The sequence below is a fragment of the Erinaceus europaeus genome, chromosome 4, assembly GCF_950295315.1.
Source record: "Erinaceus europaeus chromosome 4, mEriEur2.1, whole genome shotgun sequence".
In the NCBI taxonomy this organism is placed as follows: Eukaryota; Metazoa; Chordata; class Mammalia; order Eulipotyphla; family Erinaceidae; genus Erinaceus; species Erinaceus europaeus.
In genome coordinates this window covers 89361853-89378573 of record NC_080165.1, presented here as the reverse complement: position 1 = coordinate 89378573, position 16721 = coordinate 89361853, and the positions used below count along the sequence as shown (strand labels likewise).

The 16721-nt window shown below is 35.8% G+C and overlaps 1 protein-coding gene across 19 annotated transcripts in view; it reads left to right on the top strand.

Annotated features, from left to right (window-relative positions):
• Positions 1 to 16721, top strand: part of MLIP (muscular LMNA interacting protein) — a 286170-nt gene that overhangs the window by 127632 nt on the left and 141817 nt on the right. For 18 of the 19 annotated variants that reach the window (XM_060190026.1, XM_060190017.1, XM_060190016.1 and 15 more), the window contains 2 exons: positions 1399 to 2958; positions 16027 to 16098. In XM_060190026.1, coding sequence (XP_060046009.1) covers positions 1399 to 2958; positions 16027 to 16098 — 1632 coding nt within the window. The remainder of the gene's footprint in view (positions 1 to 1398; positions 2959 to 16026; positions 16099 to 16721) is intronic. The other variant, XM_060190033.1, reaches the window with a different exon arrangement.

The window sequence follows — 16721 nt, the reverse complement described above, 5'->3', positions numbered from 1 at the left end:
TGTTTCACTGGTTGGAAAATCAAGGTTTTGCTAAGTTTCATTGGCATAATGCAAAAATTATATATATATATATATATGCACTATAAATCTGGTTTAACTGATAGTCCCAGAATTATTTATTAGAGAGAAGCATTTTCCTTTCTCCTATAGATTTATATTTTAAAATCAAAGCATTTGAAAGGAAATTTCTTAAAAGATTTGGATTTAGAATTATAGTTTTATTACTTGTTTTAAAGTGGTATATATTTTTTATAATTGTGTATGAGGGTATACATCCAAATTTTTTCACAGACTCTTCTTAATCACTCTTGTGAAATAATACATTCTTTATTTGTTTTATTTTTATTAGATATAGGATTTGTAGGTTGCATTGTTTTGGGAAAAATATGTTACTAAGGAATTATGACTTCTTTTGTTAAGAAAAACGATTTCTAGTTTTTTCAGCATAACCAAAATGATTTGCTAAATACTCATTATGGCAAGTAACAAAAGTATTTTTGTGAACTAAAATTCCTTATTTATTATAGAGTGTACATTTACTCTCTCAATTTCCCACTGAATTCTGATGTTGGGTGCTGCATATCTTGAATATTAGGCATTTTTTTTAGATTGGCAATATAAAGTATATTCCAAGCTTTTAGAATTTTTAACACTTACACTGTGTTAAAATTTATAAGGCTTTTAGTTATTATTGTATTGTAGTTTATAGTTTATAATGGAAGAAGTTATATTTCACTTTTATGAAAGAATATTGAAAATTTTATTGATAGAAATTTAAGTACTTTTAAATTAAGGTACTTCCAAAATAAGATAGTTATTTTATCCTTTACTGCTGAATCACTTTTCAAATGGGAACATGAAGCTACAGATTGACATTGTTTTTCATTCTAGACAATAAATAAGGTATATACTTCACAGTTTATCTTCACATTTTTTTAAATATTTATTTTATTTATTCCCTTTTGTTGTTTTATTGTTGTAGTTATTATTGTTGTTGTCGTTGTTGGATAGGACAGAGAGAAATGGAGAGAGGAGGGGAAGACAGAGAGGAGGAGAGAAAGATAGACACCTGCAGACCTGCTTCGCCGCCTGTGAAGTGACTCCCCTGCAGGTGGGGAGCCGGGTTCGAACCAGGATCCTTATGCCGGTCCTTGTGCTTTGCGCCACCTGCGCTTAACCCGCTGCACTACAGCCCGACTCCCTATCTTCACATTTTATTTTAACCCAAAGCAATGCCACATTGGCAAAACAGAATTTCTTCCAGTTTTATGAAGCTTTAAAGCGTCCCCTTTGTGAAATCTAAAGAGACTGTTTACATAATCACAGGAATGACAAGAATGTCTTGACTGTTCCAAAATTAATGCCCTATTACAACCTGTCTATTTCTCTTTCCTCCAGTTAACTTCTCCCACTACCTCTGAGCATCTTGCCTGTAAGCCACCTGCTTTCTCCTTTGTTTCTCCAACTAATCAGAAAACACCACCTGACCCAGTAAACCACGAAGCGGCCTCTATCCTAGAGGAATTCCACACTAGGAGGCTGGATGTCGGTGGGGCCCTGGTGGAAGAAACTGCTACGTATTTTCAAACTTCTGCTCACTCTTCACCCTTTTATGCACCTAAGGGCACCTTCTCAACGCTACAAATTCCCCACTCTATTAAGATATCAGGTTCTAATTTACCCAGTCTAAGTAAAGCAGATCAAAAGCCTGGACTAACTTTTGAAGTTCTGAAGAAGACAACAACTTTACCCCCTCATCTCGTTAGTCCCAGTAAGAATCTGAAATCCTCATCACCATCCTCCTGTGATTCTCTGAAATCGGATTCAGCTCTGTACATACCAGTCCGTATTGTCATGCACTCACTTTCTCCAAGCCCCAAACCATTTACCTCGTCCTTTCATAGCTCATCCTCTACTCTCTGTAGCCCAATGTCATCTAGTGGTAATCTCTCAAAGTCAGGGGTGAAATCCCTGGTGCCTTCTCGGCTGTCCCTTCTCACTGCTATCCTCAAGTCAAACCCTTCTCATCAAAGACCCCTCTCCCCTGCATCCTGCCCCACATTTTCTCTAAATTCCCTTGCTTCTTCTACCCTCATACTTGATCAAAAAGTAAAGGAACCACCTAAGAAATCTCTCTCAAGTTGCTCTCTGAGAGCTGGGTCTCCGGAGCAAGGGGACCACCGGGTTTCTGAACTTACCAAGAAGCCCTTTCACTTACCTCTCTTCAACAAATCTGCTCCATCTTCTGATGCGCCTGCCTGTTCTCCCACACAACATGTAAGAAACAACCTTTTATCTTTGGATGCAGACAAAATACTGTCACCCATTTTAAAGAGCAATCCAACGCTCTCATCACTACACACCAATACATCGATTCCTACAGATCTTCCTCAGGTTCAACCAAGTTTTTCTCCACTTTCTTCAAAGGTCAGACAGGATGGTGACCTCAGGGCTTCAGAGAAGCCCAGGAACATTTACATAAATCCTTGCACATCAGCCTTCTCTGCAGAATCTTCTGTATCTCCTCCTACTAACCTAGAAGACATGAGCTTTTCTCCAGAAAAAAGCTTCCATCCTTCCCCAGCTCTTTCAAACCTGTTAAGCCGATCCAAGAAAACAGCACCACAGCTATCTGTCCAGGAGCAGACTCCTGCAATTACTCCTTCACTTTCTGCTTTCAGTGCTAGTTCTGCCTCACCTCCTAATTTGGGATATCCTCCCCTCCTTTGTACTAATCTGCCTACCCAGGTGCCTACCCAGCTAAATCCCTCAGAGCTGCGCCCAAATTATGGCAGTGGTAGTTTGCCTTCACGATTTGGGAAATCTGATGGTTCAGTATGTGACCACAGGTCATCTGTTACAACCCCATCATTTCCCAGCGCTTTAAGGAGAACCAAGGAGCTGATTTCCCCTTGTGCAATGCCCATGACAACAGGCCCTGAGAATAAGAAACCTAAGGTATTTTGTGCACGTTGTATGGTAGTGCATGCTTATTTTGAGTTGGGGGATTGTTTTCTTGAGAAAAGATAATTATTTATGGAATTAATTCTGTTCCTACAAGGAGGCAGAGCAAGTAGAGAGGTGGCTATGACTTGGTGTGTTGGAATGTGGATGACTAATAATTTATCTGAAATCATTCATATTTCTGTAAAGCCCTCTGATTTTTCAAAATTTCCTCCTACAGCAACTTCTTATACTACGGCTATAAGGATTTTTTTCCAGACATAAATTGACATATTAATCCAATTATGGCATTTATAGTTGAGATTTGAAACTATAACACAATTTTCATTATGTAATAATGTAGACTTTATCATCCCTCAAAATGCCCCATACTGGAGAAATACATGCAGGATTAGTGTCTAATGGAAAATTTTCTTAAATATACACTCATACGATTTGTCAAACTAGTTTGAAAATGTTCTGCTTCATTTCTACATCCATTAATTCTTTTTAATTTTCTTTCCCATTTGCCAGAGTGATTATATGCACTTCATATCACAAATTAAATCAGTATGAATTTAGCAATATATACGTATATATGCTAAAAGGTAATCAAGATCTACTTTATGCATGAAAATTATTTTATATAAATACCAGAAACTTAGGAATTATAAAATACAGAACTGAAGACAGCTGGAGATAAAGAAATAGAATTATGAGATGAAGAATGGCAGTACTAAATGTGCTGAACCAATCCACTAGACAAGGATATAAAAGAACTTCTATTTGAATGTAAAAATAACATTAATTTTAATATTTGATAAAGTTATATTAAAAAGTGACCTATAGGGATCAATTCTGCTGTGGAATACTATTTTGTCCTAAAGCATATCTACTTCCCAACTAGTCTAAAAAATTCAGAATGTGGATCTTAGACAGAATTAGGTAGTTTCTAACTGAAGGTAAAATTATGAAGGTGTCTTTATGAGGTAGAAACTGGAAACTTCAGCTTAATAAACTGAAACAATATGTTCTTTTATTGTTAGATTTAAGATGGAAAAGTTCTTTAAAAATTCATAAAATCTTTTTAACAGTATTGCAATCCAATTCAATTAAAAGAACATTGAATGCCTTCTGTATTTCTATATCTGCATCAGATTTTTGAGGTGTATTTTTTAAAGAAAAATAATATAATTCCTTATCTTAAACTGACTTTATCCAGCAGAAAGAAAAATGTATAAACATTATGTGAAGGAGCTAAATAGAGCTAAATCTAATATATATCTTGAAAGCAAGTAGTAGAAGGCAAAGCCAACAGAGTATTGCAGACTACACATAATTATTGCCTGAGTTTGACGTAATAGAAATATTATTATGGGGTATGGTTAATGAAGGACGTTAAACAACCAGACTAAATATTTGAGAAGATCCTAGGGTTAGCAAGATAACTTACCTGGGAAATCATCTGCTTTGTACTGCATATGAGCCAGGTACCTACTTGTCTCAAGCCCACCATACTGGGTGATGCTTCAGCTATCTTTCCCTCTATCCTTTTAGATCTCTGTCTTTGCCTCTTTCTTCCCATCTGAAAAGAATTGAACTGCATCAATGAATGTCTAGTAATGATTCAAAAAGAAAAATGATGATAACAAAGAACCGATGTAATGACAGATTTGCCTTATTTATTATTTGCCTTAATAATAGTAATGATAATTACAATAACAGATACCAAATGTTTTCTGAGTCAATAACTATACTAATATTTATACAGAATAATTAAAATTAAAATTAAATTGTTAATTTCTGTAACCATATGAGATTGGTAATATCATCTTCTCAGATTTGCATAATAAGAAACTCAAGTTCCTGAAAAACTTACAAAATATCACATATCTTATATTGGCAGGAATGACGTTTATATTAATTCAAATTGATTAGTATTGGAACTGTGTTCTTTATCACCATGATTTATTACTACAAGATTATAGCTTATATTATTTATTTAGCTTGACTTAATATTTGTGTGAATGAAATTATCATTATTATGAAAAAATGACCAGAATTCTTAATTTATATATTTGAGTCCTTAAAAAACTATTTTGAGGGCCAAGGAAAGTGCTCATTTTGACAGCATATTGCTTTGCTGTGTATTCAACCCAGGCCCCACCCCACTGAAGGAACTTCTGGTGCTTGGTCTTTCAATCTTTCTCTGCATCTCTGTCTCTATCTAAGCAAAAAACAAGATCAGAAAAAGCAAATAATAATAATAATAATTAATAATAACAATTAGAAGAAGAAGAGAGAAGAAAACCTATTCTTTCCAATTTACACAGTCAAAGCAATGGGATAAAGATTTAACATGTTTTAATTCTAAATTTAAAATTCCTATATATTTGAGGCTAAGTAATTGGTTATTATCTTTTTCATATATATGTGTGATTATGGAGTATTAAAAACTGGCAGGATGTCTCACTTGAGTAGTGATTTTGCTTCACTATGGGCATACTCATGTATGTATGAGATCCCCATGGCACTAATGGAAGCTTTGATATCGTGGTGTTTTGGTTTTTTTTTTTTTTTTGTCTCTGTCTCTGCCTCTGTTTTCCTATCTGAAAAGGTCGATCTGGAATGGTGGAATTCCAGTGACAACAATAAGAAAACACACACACACACACACACAAAACCTAGTAATCTAAACACTCCATATCTTGAATGTATTAACAATTTTTATTCCAAACTTATACACTTGAATAATTTATTCCCTTTGTGGAAAGTGATTTCATGCCAAGTGCTTCTTCAAAGTGTTTTTGTTTTTACTAAACTCTGAATTTTGTTCATTTCAGTTCTGTTTGTTAGAGAATTGGGAGTGATTCATCCTAGGATGGTCGTTGACAAAGTTTAGTCATATTCTTCCCCAGGTCACTTACTGCTCATAATGTCAGTGTATGTTTTGTTATTTTATCTTATTTCTTTATTCTCAAACCAGTGAAGTGCTGGCTTGTAGAAATGCATGATAGATTAAATGAATATGAAAAGACAAAGAATTATTATATATAATTTAGTTATTCCTTTGAATAGAAAAATGTTTTCTTTAATAAACAATTTGTGACTTCTGCATAGCTGAGATATTGTGTTCTTTGTCAGGTTTATTTTTTCCTCATTTCTTCCTCTTATTTTTCCAGGTAAATATCAATGTATGTTTTTGTTTATTGAAAATTATTATTTGCAGAAATTTTAACTTGAGAATATAAAATTCATTAATATTGATAAATATCCCAGTTCTTTTGATGTATTGTTTAACTTGTTAAGATTACTTTATGGATTGATGGGAAGAAAAAGATAAACCCTTTTCGATATCAAAAAACACTATGCTTTTATAGATTGTTCCTTGTCCTGCTCTTTCCACTATGGTGCTAATCCAAGCACAAGACTCTTTTTGAAATCAAAAGCTTCAGATTTAGGTCATCTTTTCTTAGTACCAACTCCCCAAAAGAAAAAAAAAGCCCTTTAATACAGATGGCCATGAAATTAAAACACTAATGCTTGAAGGATATTAGCTCAAAGATAGCTCCTACTGTCCTTAGATATGAAAATGTAATGAAACAGCTAAATTCGGGTATGAGACATATTTTGATGTTTCTGTGTTTTATAGATGGAATCTTCAAGTTCTGAGTCTTGTTGTATTATTATGATGTAATGTATATATATTGATTTCAGCTGTGGCTTAAAAATATTACTTTGCATAATCATGACCATAGATAGACTGGACATATTCCTGACTACAAAGACTAGTCTTTTATCATCATTGGTATTAAATGAAATTTTCCCCAAGTGTTATTAGTGTTTAAACATCAAAAGATATTTTTGATATTTAAATAAATAAAATTGAATTAAATGCAAGTTCCATGGACTTGTATTTAGGTTTCTAGTATATTTTGCCTTTACGTAGAAAGTAGTTCCAAATTTTCTCCCTAGAAGTTATCTTGTTGTCATTGGTAGCCTTTCCATGAAATCCCAATACAGCTTGCCACTGAATATGGTTTGAAGCTGTCTTCTAACTATAAATCCTTCCAATAACATGCTTGCTTTGATCTTAAATCTGCTCTGATATAGAGGGTTTCTTTTTTTAAAGGAAATTTCAAAGTCAGAAAATTGGTGATAACAATAACCGTATATCTTCTGATCTACATGTAATCTAGGTTATGAGTGATAAAAAAATTATACCTCAAGAACTAATGCTATTAATCTGAGTTTAGACCATCCATTCAATAAGTAAATATGCATTGAGTTCTTATTGTGTACAAGGCAGTTTTCAAATCTGTGAGGGAACTGGAACAAATAAAATATATAAAAATGATTATTCAATGAATGTTTGCACTTTCTAATGAAAAAGAAACTATCAACCACATTTGCCAAATGAAATTTTTATTAGAAGGTGATAAGTGGTATGTGAATAAAAGTAGAGTAGAGAGTGATGCTGATGCAAATGTATGCTAAAGATAAGATTGTTTTGTTTTGTTTGTATGTTTTTGTTGTTGTTTTTTGCTTGGGCTCAGTGACTGCACAACAAATCCACCGCTTCCGATGGCTGGCTCTTTCTTTCTTTCCCTCCCTCCTTCCTTGCATCTTTCTTTCTCTCTCTTTCTTTCTTTCTTTCTTTCTTTCTTTCTTTCTTTCTTTCTTTCTTTCTTTCTTTCTTTCTTTCTTCCTCTCTCCTATTTTGACAGGACAGAGAGAAGTTGGGAGGGGTGGGGAGATAGGAAGAGAGAAAGACATTTGCAGAACTGCTTCACCACTTGAGAAATGTACCTCCAGCAGGTGGAGAGCTAGGCTCAAACCCAGGTCCTTGAGATTGGTGGTATATGTGCTTAACCAGGTGCATTACTGCTGGGCCTCTTTTTTTTTTTTTTAAAGGTGAAGTAGAAGGAGATGATGTTTGTTAAAGAGTAAGCAAACATAGGAATTTTTTTCTAAAGGTAAATTCTTGGAGGTGCAAAGAAATGTGGTTTCATTGGGCTTGACTATTGAGAAGCTGAACTTGTGGGAGCCAGGTGGTGGTGCACCTAGTTGAGTGCACATATTACAATGCGCAAGGAACCTAGTTTGAGCCCCTAGTCCCCACCTGCAGGGGGAAAGCTTTGCAAGTGGTGAAGCAGTGCTGCAGGTGTCTCTCTCCCTCTCTATCATCCCCTTCCCTATTGATTTCTTCCCTGACTTTCTCTATCCAATAAGTAAAGATTTTAAAAAAAAAAACAAACAAAAAAAAGAGAGAAGTTGAAGTTGTAAGAATGACTTAGAACTGGGTCTTGTTTCCCTGTTTGGTGTCTTTGTAGTTTGTGTTTACATTTTCAATTTTTTCTTTGCTTCAGATCTGCTAGCCATGTTAACAACAGACTAAGAGGATGAGAAGGGAAAGTAAAAATACTTTAGGCCACTATTACAACAATCTAGATAAATAATAGTGATTACTTTGATGAAGTTATAGCTGTGAAGGAGAAAATATATTTTTGTATCTACTTTATGAGTAGCAAATACTAAGTAAATGTTAAAATGAATCACATATGAAATGATAAAACAGCTGACACTAGACTCATGAAATTTTCTCATTCATTTTTCTCCTTTTTTGTCCCATTTTTATTTTACACCTTCCATAAATTTCTTGGTGCCTGAGGATGATAGCTTTCCCATGACTCTCTCAACTGTCCTCTCCTGTTACTCCTGTCTCTACACTGATGTGCCACCACGTCCCTTCTGTTTCTCTCCAGTTAGCCTTTCTGAATTAATTTTTAGCAGTAACTTGACTTCAAGTATTTGTGATTGACAAAATCTTCTCTTTTACTCCTTGGAGAATATTGACAGTTTCATCAGGGTGTGAAGCATATGTAGTTCATCTCAGGGGAAAGAATTTTCAAAATAAAAAAACATGGTGCAAAGTACTAAGTTCCCATCCAAGATCGATGCATTCTACATACAGACTACTAAAAATTGATGCATTCTACATACAGACTACTAAAAACTCAAAAGGATAAATAGTCTGTGGAAAGGAATCCTGGGAAGAGAATTATCCAGATAAATTTAGTTATTAAATATCTATTTTTTCTGTCAGGTGTTGATCTTTGGAAAGCTTTTGACACTCATTCAGTTAGGAAAGCTGCTTCTATGGAAATAGTATCAGGGCTGAGCATGAACTTTCATTTCAGGATTCAGGAAGATTCTGACTCTGGCAGCATAGGCATGGTCACTGATTACTAGGAACTGTATATTTAAGAGTGATGGGTGATTATTTTACCCTCTTCAAATAGATGCCTTCAGATGAAGAAGGTGGTCATTGTGGTAGTAAGCCCTTTAGTTTCTCTCCTTTTTAAAATATATTTATTTATTCCCTTCTATTGCCCTTGTTGTTTTATTGTTGTAGCTATTACTGTTGTCGTTGTGTTGGATAGGACAGAGAGAAATGGAGAGAAGAAGGGAAGACAGAGAGGGGGAGAGAAAGATAGACACCTATAGACCTGCTTCACTGCCTGTGAAGGGAACCCCCTGCAGGTGCGGAGCCAGGGCCTCGAACCGGGATCCTTATACCGGTCCTTGCGCTTTGCACTACCTGTGCTTAACCCGCTGCACTACCATCCGACTTGCATTCTTTCTCTTTTTTAACCTGAGGTGCTGTCATTTACCCACACTTTAAGTTCACATCTCTGGTTCTCAATGCAGTATAGTTTGTGCTCATAGCATGTGAGTCTTTGTTGTTGAAGTCTGTGATAGTAGGCATCAATGGTAGAAGGTGAGATAGTGGTGGAAAATGTTTTTTGAAGAAGGATGAGTTTTTGCAGGCCACACCTTCACACTCAACAATTATGTTAAAATAACAAGAACTGGTTTCAGCTCTGATACTTACATGGTAAAATGCCACTTCTTTTTTTAAATCCAATCAGTCTAACACTTGCTATGTAGCACATATTTAAGAAAAATTTAGTGACTGTTGATTCGAAGCATAGATTACAATACTTTCTATGTAGAGGATTTCTTTTCTGATAAATTGAGGTCAGAATATTTCTGTTTCACCTCTAATAACTAACTGTTTGCTATCCCAGAATGTAATACTATTATTTACTTTTGAAAATATAATTACCTTGGCTAGAATTACTTATAATTTTATTTATTTAAGTCTTATTTTTTCTTTTTGTTTATTTATTTTTTTGCCTCCATGGTTTTGACTGCACTATGAATCCACTGCTCCTGGAGGCTACTTTTTAAAATTTATTTAAAAAAGGAGACATCAACAAAACCATAGGATAAAAGGGGTAAAACTCCATACAATTCCTGCCACCAGATCTCTGTATCCTATCTCCCCTGATAGCTTTCCTATTCTTTATCCCTCTGGAAGTATGGACCCAAGGTCATTGTGGGTTGCAGAAGGTGGAAGGTTTGGCTTCTGTAATTGCTTCCCCGCTGAACATGGGCATTGACTGGTGGATCCATACTTTCAGCCTGTGGAGGCTATTTTTTCCCTTTTGTTGCCCTTGTTGTTTATCATTGTTATTGTTATTTTTATTGTTGTCATTGCTGTCATTGTTTTTGGAAGGACAGAGAGAAATGGAGACAGGAGGGAAGACAGAGAGAGGGAGAGGAAAGATAGACACCTGTAGACGTGATTCACCACTCGCAGATGGGGAGCTGGGGGTTTGAACCGGGATCCTTAGGCTGGTCCTTGTGCTTCGCCCCGTGTGCACTTAATCCACTGTGATACCATCTGACCCCCAAAACTTATTTTATTTAATAGAAAATAGAGAAACTGAGGATGGAGAGGTAAAGAGAGAGATGCCTGCAGCACTTCTTCACTACACATGAAGCTTTCCCCTCCTGCAAGTGGGGACTGGGGATTTGAACCTAGGTTTTTGTACATGGTTAAGTGTGTGTTCAATCAGTTGTACCAGCACCTCACCCCTTAATTGTAACTTTAAACCACTTTAAATTACACAATGAATTTCATTTAACATGTGGATGCCTTGGAGTAACATGGAAGAAATACACTGCATGAAAGAAATATACTACAAATTAGAAACAAAATGTCTTAGAAATAGATGAAGTACTAGAAGGTATATCTAATTGTTCTAAACAAGTTTACATCTCCTTGCTTGGATAATTTTTGCCTTAAAATATATATTTTTTAATTTATTGTAAACTTCTGGTATTTGTGGAAAATAAATTTACCAGAAAAAATGGAAACCATATGTTCCATTTTACACACACACACACACACACGCACGCACGCACACACACACACACACACACCAAATTCTGAAAAATTGTGGTTTATTTTCTTAGTTTGTAAATGTTTACAAAAACAGTTCTAACTGGAAGTCAGATATTTTCTTCAACAAGTCTTTATTGAATGCCTTCCAAGTTCTAGCTCTTATGATGTCTTCCATATCATAAACAAGGAGAGGTGTAAAGATGTATTTGTATGACCTTGCATTAATTTCAAGTCCACCATTCAAAATATCTTCAAGATCACTTGTTATTCTATTTCAGTTTTTTGTGTACTATTTATTTCCACATAAATTCTATTTTGATTATGTACTTATTTCTGGTTTGGGTCTATTCATTAAGATAATCTCTAGAGAGCAGAGGCTAGAGGCTTTTATGTTTCATTCAGTATTGACTTTCTAGCTTCTAAGCAGGACATGTCACAGAATGGATACTCAATTCACATGCATTATCATATTCAGTATATTTCTAAGGTGAATTAGTATCTGTTGACTTGGCAGAACATCCCCATCTTAGGTATATGATGTGATATGATATGGTATATAAAATATGAAATAGTATAAAATGTTATCTTCATGGTTTTCATGACAAACCAAAAATAAATTGATGAAATTAAGTAGAAATCATGACTATACTTTTCAGTGGAGGGAGTGAAAAATGTAACTTCACAATGGAGTATGATTGATTACATAATTTAAAAATATTAGAGATGCTCAGTCATTGCAATATGAAAGTGCTCTTTACTGACGTATATTTTTTTTAAATTTATTTTCCCAGAGCACTCTGCTCAGCTCTGGCTTATGGAGGTGCAGGGGACTGAACCTGGGACTTTGTAGTCTCAGGCATGAGAGTCTGTTTGCGTAACCATTATGCTATCTACCCCTGCCCATCGTGGGAAATTAATGATTTATTCAACTTTATATGTTTGCTTAGATATACTCTGGCATTATCTTAAAGCATTATCTTATTGAGTAAGACTGTTACATGATTTAGATATGAGGAGAGAGATATGAATAGAGTTGTAAAGAAATGGTTACTGAGTCTTGGTAGGAATGGATCTATTTCTTCTCTTTATAGGATATTGTAATCTTAAACAAGTTACCTGACCTCGCTTTACTTGACTCTTTTATCATTAGGTTTTCTGTAAAATTAAATGAGGTAGAAAACCCAATGTGTCTAGTAAAAAATGTCAGTTCTTATTCCTCATGAAGTGGTGACTATTCTGGAGCTAGGCTCTGGTGCATCCAGTTAAGCACACATAGTACTTTTCCCACCTGCAGGGGGAAAGCTTCATAAGCACCGAAGCAGGTCAGCAGGTTTCTGCAGGTTTCTGCAGGTATCTGCAGGTCTGTAGATCTGTCCTCCTCTCTTAATGGCTGCCAGAAGCAGTAGATCTGCAGTGCCAGCACTGAGCCCCAGCTCAGTTTTGCCTTTGGAGGCAAAACAAACAGACAAACAAAAAACAGAGAAAGAGAAAACTGTTCATTTGCACTCCTCATTCAAATTTGTTGTTTGGAAAACAATTAGAATAAAATTTTAAAAAGCTTGATGGGACTTCAGAATAGCTCCCTCCAGGCATGGCATTTTTATTTCTTTTGAGTTTAACATTTTTTCCCTTGTCATTTCCAGGGCTTTAGTTCTCTGACAGTTTTTCAAGTATGTAGAGAGATACAGAGATAGAAGGAAAGATACCACAGTAAGAAAATTTTCTCTGGTGTGGTGGGAGTGATTGCCAACATGGGTCACACACATGGCAAAGCAGTCATACTGTCCAAGTGAGCTACTTTTCCTGAATTATCTTTCTGAAGGATGTGAATGTATCAACCACTTACCTTTTCTCTGATAATTTCCTTCCCCCTTCCCCCACCCTTCCCCCTCCCTTTCTCCTTCCCATCACCTTCCCCCTCTCCAGCCTCCTTCTACCTTCCCATCTACCTTCCCCCTTCTCCCTCCCCTTCTCACTTCCCCATTCCCATCTCCCTTTCCCCTTCCCCTCCCCATCTCCCTTTCCCCTTCCCCCTCTCCATCTCCCTTTCCACTTCCTCCTTCCCATCTACCTTTCCCCTTCCCCCCTCTCCTTCTCCTTTCCCCCTTCCCCCTCCTTCCTCCCTCCTCCTCCTCCTCCTCCTCCTCCTCCTCCTCCTTCTCCTCCTTCTCAACCTTCTCCTTTCTAGAGGACTGCTCAGCTCTGGTTTATGGTAATGGTGCAGGGGATTGAATTTGGGAGGTCAGAAATTCAGGTGTGCAAGTCATTTGCATAATCATTTATCTGTCTCCTCAGCCCTCTCACATAATTTTAATGAAGGCTACATTAGTCACCACTTTTATTTTATTTGAAACCCCAAACCTTCTGTAAACTTTTTATTTGGTCTGTATCCTATGGCACATAAACAACAATTTTCTGCTGATTTCGGACACATGGAAAAACCTTGAGAAAGGGGAATGTGAATGAGAAACCATGAACATAACACTTTGGCATCTAGAGACATTTAGAATTGAGATTTTTCAGTGTAGGCAGTGGTGCATTTGTTTAAGAGCACAAATTACCATGTCCAGGGACCAAGGTTAGAACTCCTGCTCCCACTTGCAGAAAGGAAGCTTCACAACCAGTGGAACAAGTACTGCAGGTGTTTCACTGTCTTTCTCTCTCTCTGCTCCCCCCTACACTTAATTTCTCTCTATCCTATCAAATAAAGAAAAGGAAAAAAAAAACAGGGAAAAATTGTTAGGAGTGGTGGATTTGTCATGCAGGTATTGAGCCCCAGTAATAACTCTTGTGGCACTAAAAGAATTGGGGGTGGGATATGGAGTTCTGGTGGTGGGAATTATGTGGAGTTGCATTCTTCTTTTCCGATAGTTTTGTCAGTGTTTCCCTTTTCCGAACAAAACTTTTATAAAAAAATTAAAAAAACAACCGGATTTTTCAGGTTTTAATTTAAATTTTATTATTGAGGAATAATTAACACATTGGTTACAATTGTACAACGAAATAATTTGATATTTATATATTGTGAAATGACACCACAAGCTTTTATTTTACTCTCTCTATCTGACTTCACTTAATATGACTCAAAGTAAACCCAACTTGTTACAAAAGGCAACATTTCATTCTTTTTTCATGGCCAAATAATAAGCCTTATCTGTTTATTCTTTGATGGATAGATAAGTGGTTTACCAAATTTTACGTTATTTTTCAAAGTTTATTTTAATGAGAAAAAGACAGTTAAAGTTACAAGTAGAGAAATAGTGAAAATAGAGATAGAGGCTAGAGAACTGCTCAGCTCTGGTGGATGGTGGTGCTAGGTATAGAATTTGGGATCTCAAGGCCTCAGGAATAAGAGTCCATTGCATAATCTTTATACAGTCTCCTCAGTCCCCCAAAGTAGACTTGTTTATGTATATTACCATGATTTCTAAAGTTTCTTTAAGTTCAGTCCTTTTTCCAAAGTTTTACTTAAAATTCAGGGTGTTTCATTATTTGACTCAACGTGTCTGTACTGGAAGTAATTTTTTAAAAAATTATTTATAAAATGGAAATATTGACAAGACTATAAGGGTAGGAGGGGTACAATTCCACACAATTCCCCCCACCAGAACTCCATACCCAGTCCCCTTCCTTAATAGCTTCCCTATTCTTTATCCCTCTGTGGTGCAGAAGGTGGGAGGTCTGGCTTCTGTAATTGCTTCCCTGCTGAACATGGGCATTGGCAGTTTGATCCATATGCCCAGCCTGTCTCTCTCTTTCTCTAGTGGGGTATGAATCTGGGGAGGCAGGGCTCCAGGACACATGGTGGGGTCACCCACCCAGGGAAGTCAGATTGGCATCATGGTAGTATCTGGAACCTGGTGGCTGAAAAAGAGTTAAGATATACAGTAGAACAAATTGTTGACTAATCATGAACTTAAAGGCAAGAATATTGCAGATGAAGATTTGGAGTCTCTGTTTTGGAAAAAGCTATTAGGTCTGCATATTAGCTGTCAGGCTCAGGCAAAAACTAGTAAAGTCATGGGCTCCTTGGAATATACCTAAAATAGATCTGCTAGCTTTTTCCAAAAGGGAAGTAATTTTTAAATTGAATTTACAGTCAAGAGTGTGATCCCTGGAGCCAAGTGATGGCATACCTAGTTAAGCACACATATTAATATACAAGGACTCAGGTACAAGTGGTGAAACAGTGCTGCAAGCATCTATATCTCCCCACCCCCTGTCAATTTCTCTCTGTCTCTAGCCAATAAATAAATAAAAATAAGTAATTTTTTAATAGAGTGTGATCCTCTAGTTTTTACATTGTGGATATTACCTCTGCTCAAACTATTAACTAGCTTGCTGTCTGATTTATAAGAAAATACTGTTAAATTTTATGTATTTTGATCCTTGCTTTTATGAAAAGTGTAAGAGGATATATCAACTATTCAACTGAAAAACTGATATAATATTTTTAATATGGCACATTCATAAAAGAACTACTTTCCTTTGATCACCAAGTAATAAAAAAAACATATTTAAGAAATAGCACACCAAAGGAAAAATGCTAATGGAAAATTTACATATATATTTGTAGAAATGAAGTTTTTTTTTTAAGTTCTGAAACTGTTTTTCAGATAATTGACTATATTTCCTAGGCTTATACTTTAATGCTTCTTTACTTTTCATTCTAATAAAATATTAACTTAGTAAGCTAATATCGAAGTTGTCCAAATAACTTCTTTCTTCATTTGATAACATGTCATTTAACATGATAGAACCAGTCCTAAATTATGTCGTATTCTTCTCTCTTTTCATCTGCACTCTTGCTTTCTGGTTACCCATTCTAGCAATACAAGACCATGCCAAGCTACAAGGCTTTTGCAGCAATCCCTACAAACATATTTCTTTTGGAACAGAAGGTCAGTGTTGATTCAAAGCAGAATGAATTTTATGCTTCTGTTATGCTATCTGAAGTTTCTGTTAGAAGATTTCTGATTTAAAAAGCTGCCTTTATGAAAATACAATACTTCTCTTAGTTTAGAATGATATGATGAAAGCATCTTGGTGAAAATAATTGGATTTTATTACTAAAGGCTGGATATGACTCTAGAGATGTCTGTCACAGAATTCTGGAAAACTTGATTCGGATCTGGATATATCCCTGGTTTATGCCATTAAGAAGATTGTTGGCATATTAAAAATCTCCTAACCCTATTCACGTTAATCTTTAGTAGAGGTAAAATGGAGTTGCATGTGGGCAATTGGCAACCATAGTCAAGACTTGGGGGATTAACAGCAGTTTTCTTAGGGTAGAAATTCCTTAGCTGAGTATCCCTCTTAGAACATTTAAATCCCGTTAGGGGCTAAATCTCTTAATTCTTTTATCCTATCTCCCTGAATGGGAGGGAGGTTTGGGATTCTTTCCAATGACCCAGATGCTTTCACGTGGTTCCAAGTAGACTTGTATTTTGCTATTATGAATCAAAATTTTTTGTTTAATAAACACATTACTTGTGCTCAGATTAAAAGCTAAATAGAGGAA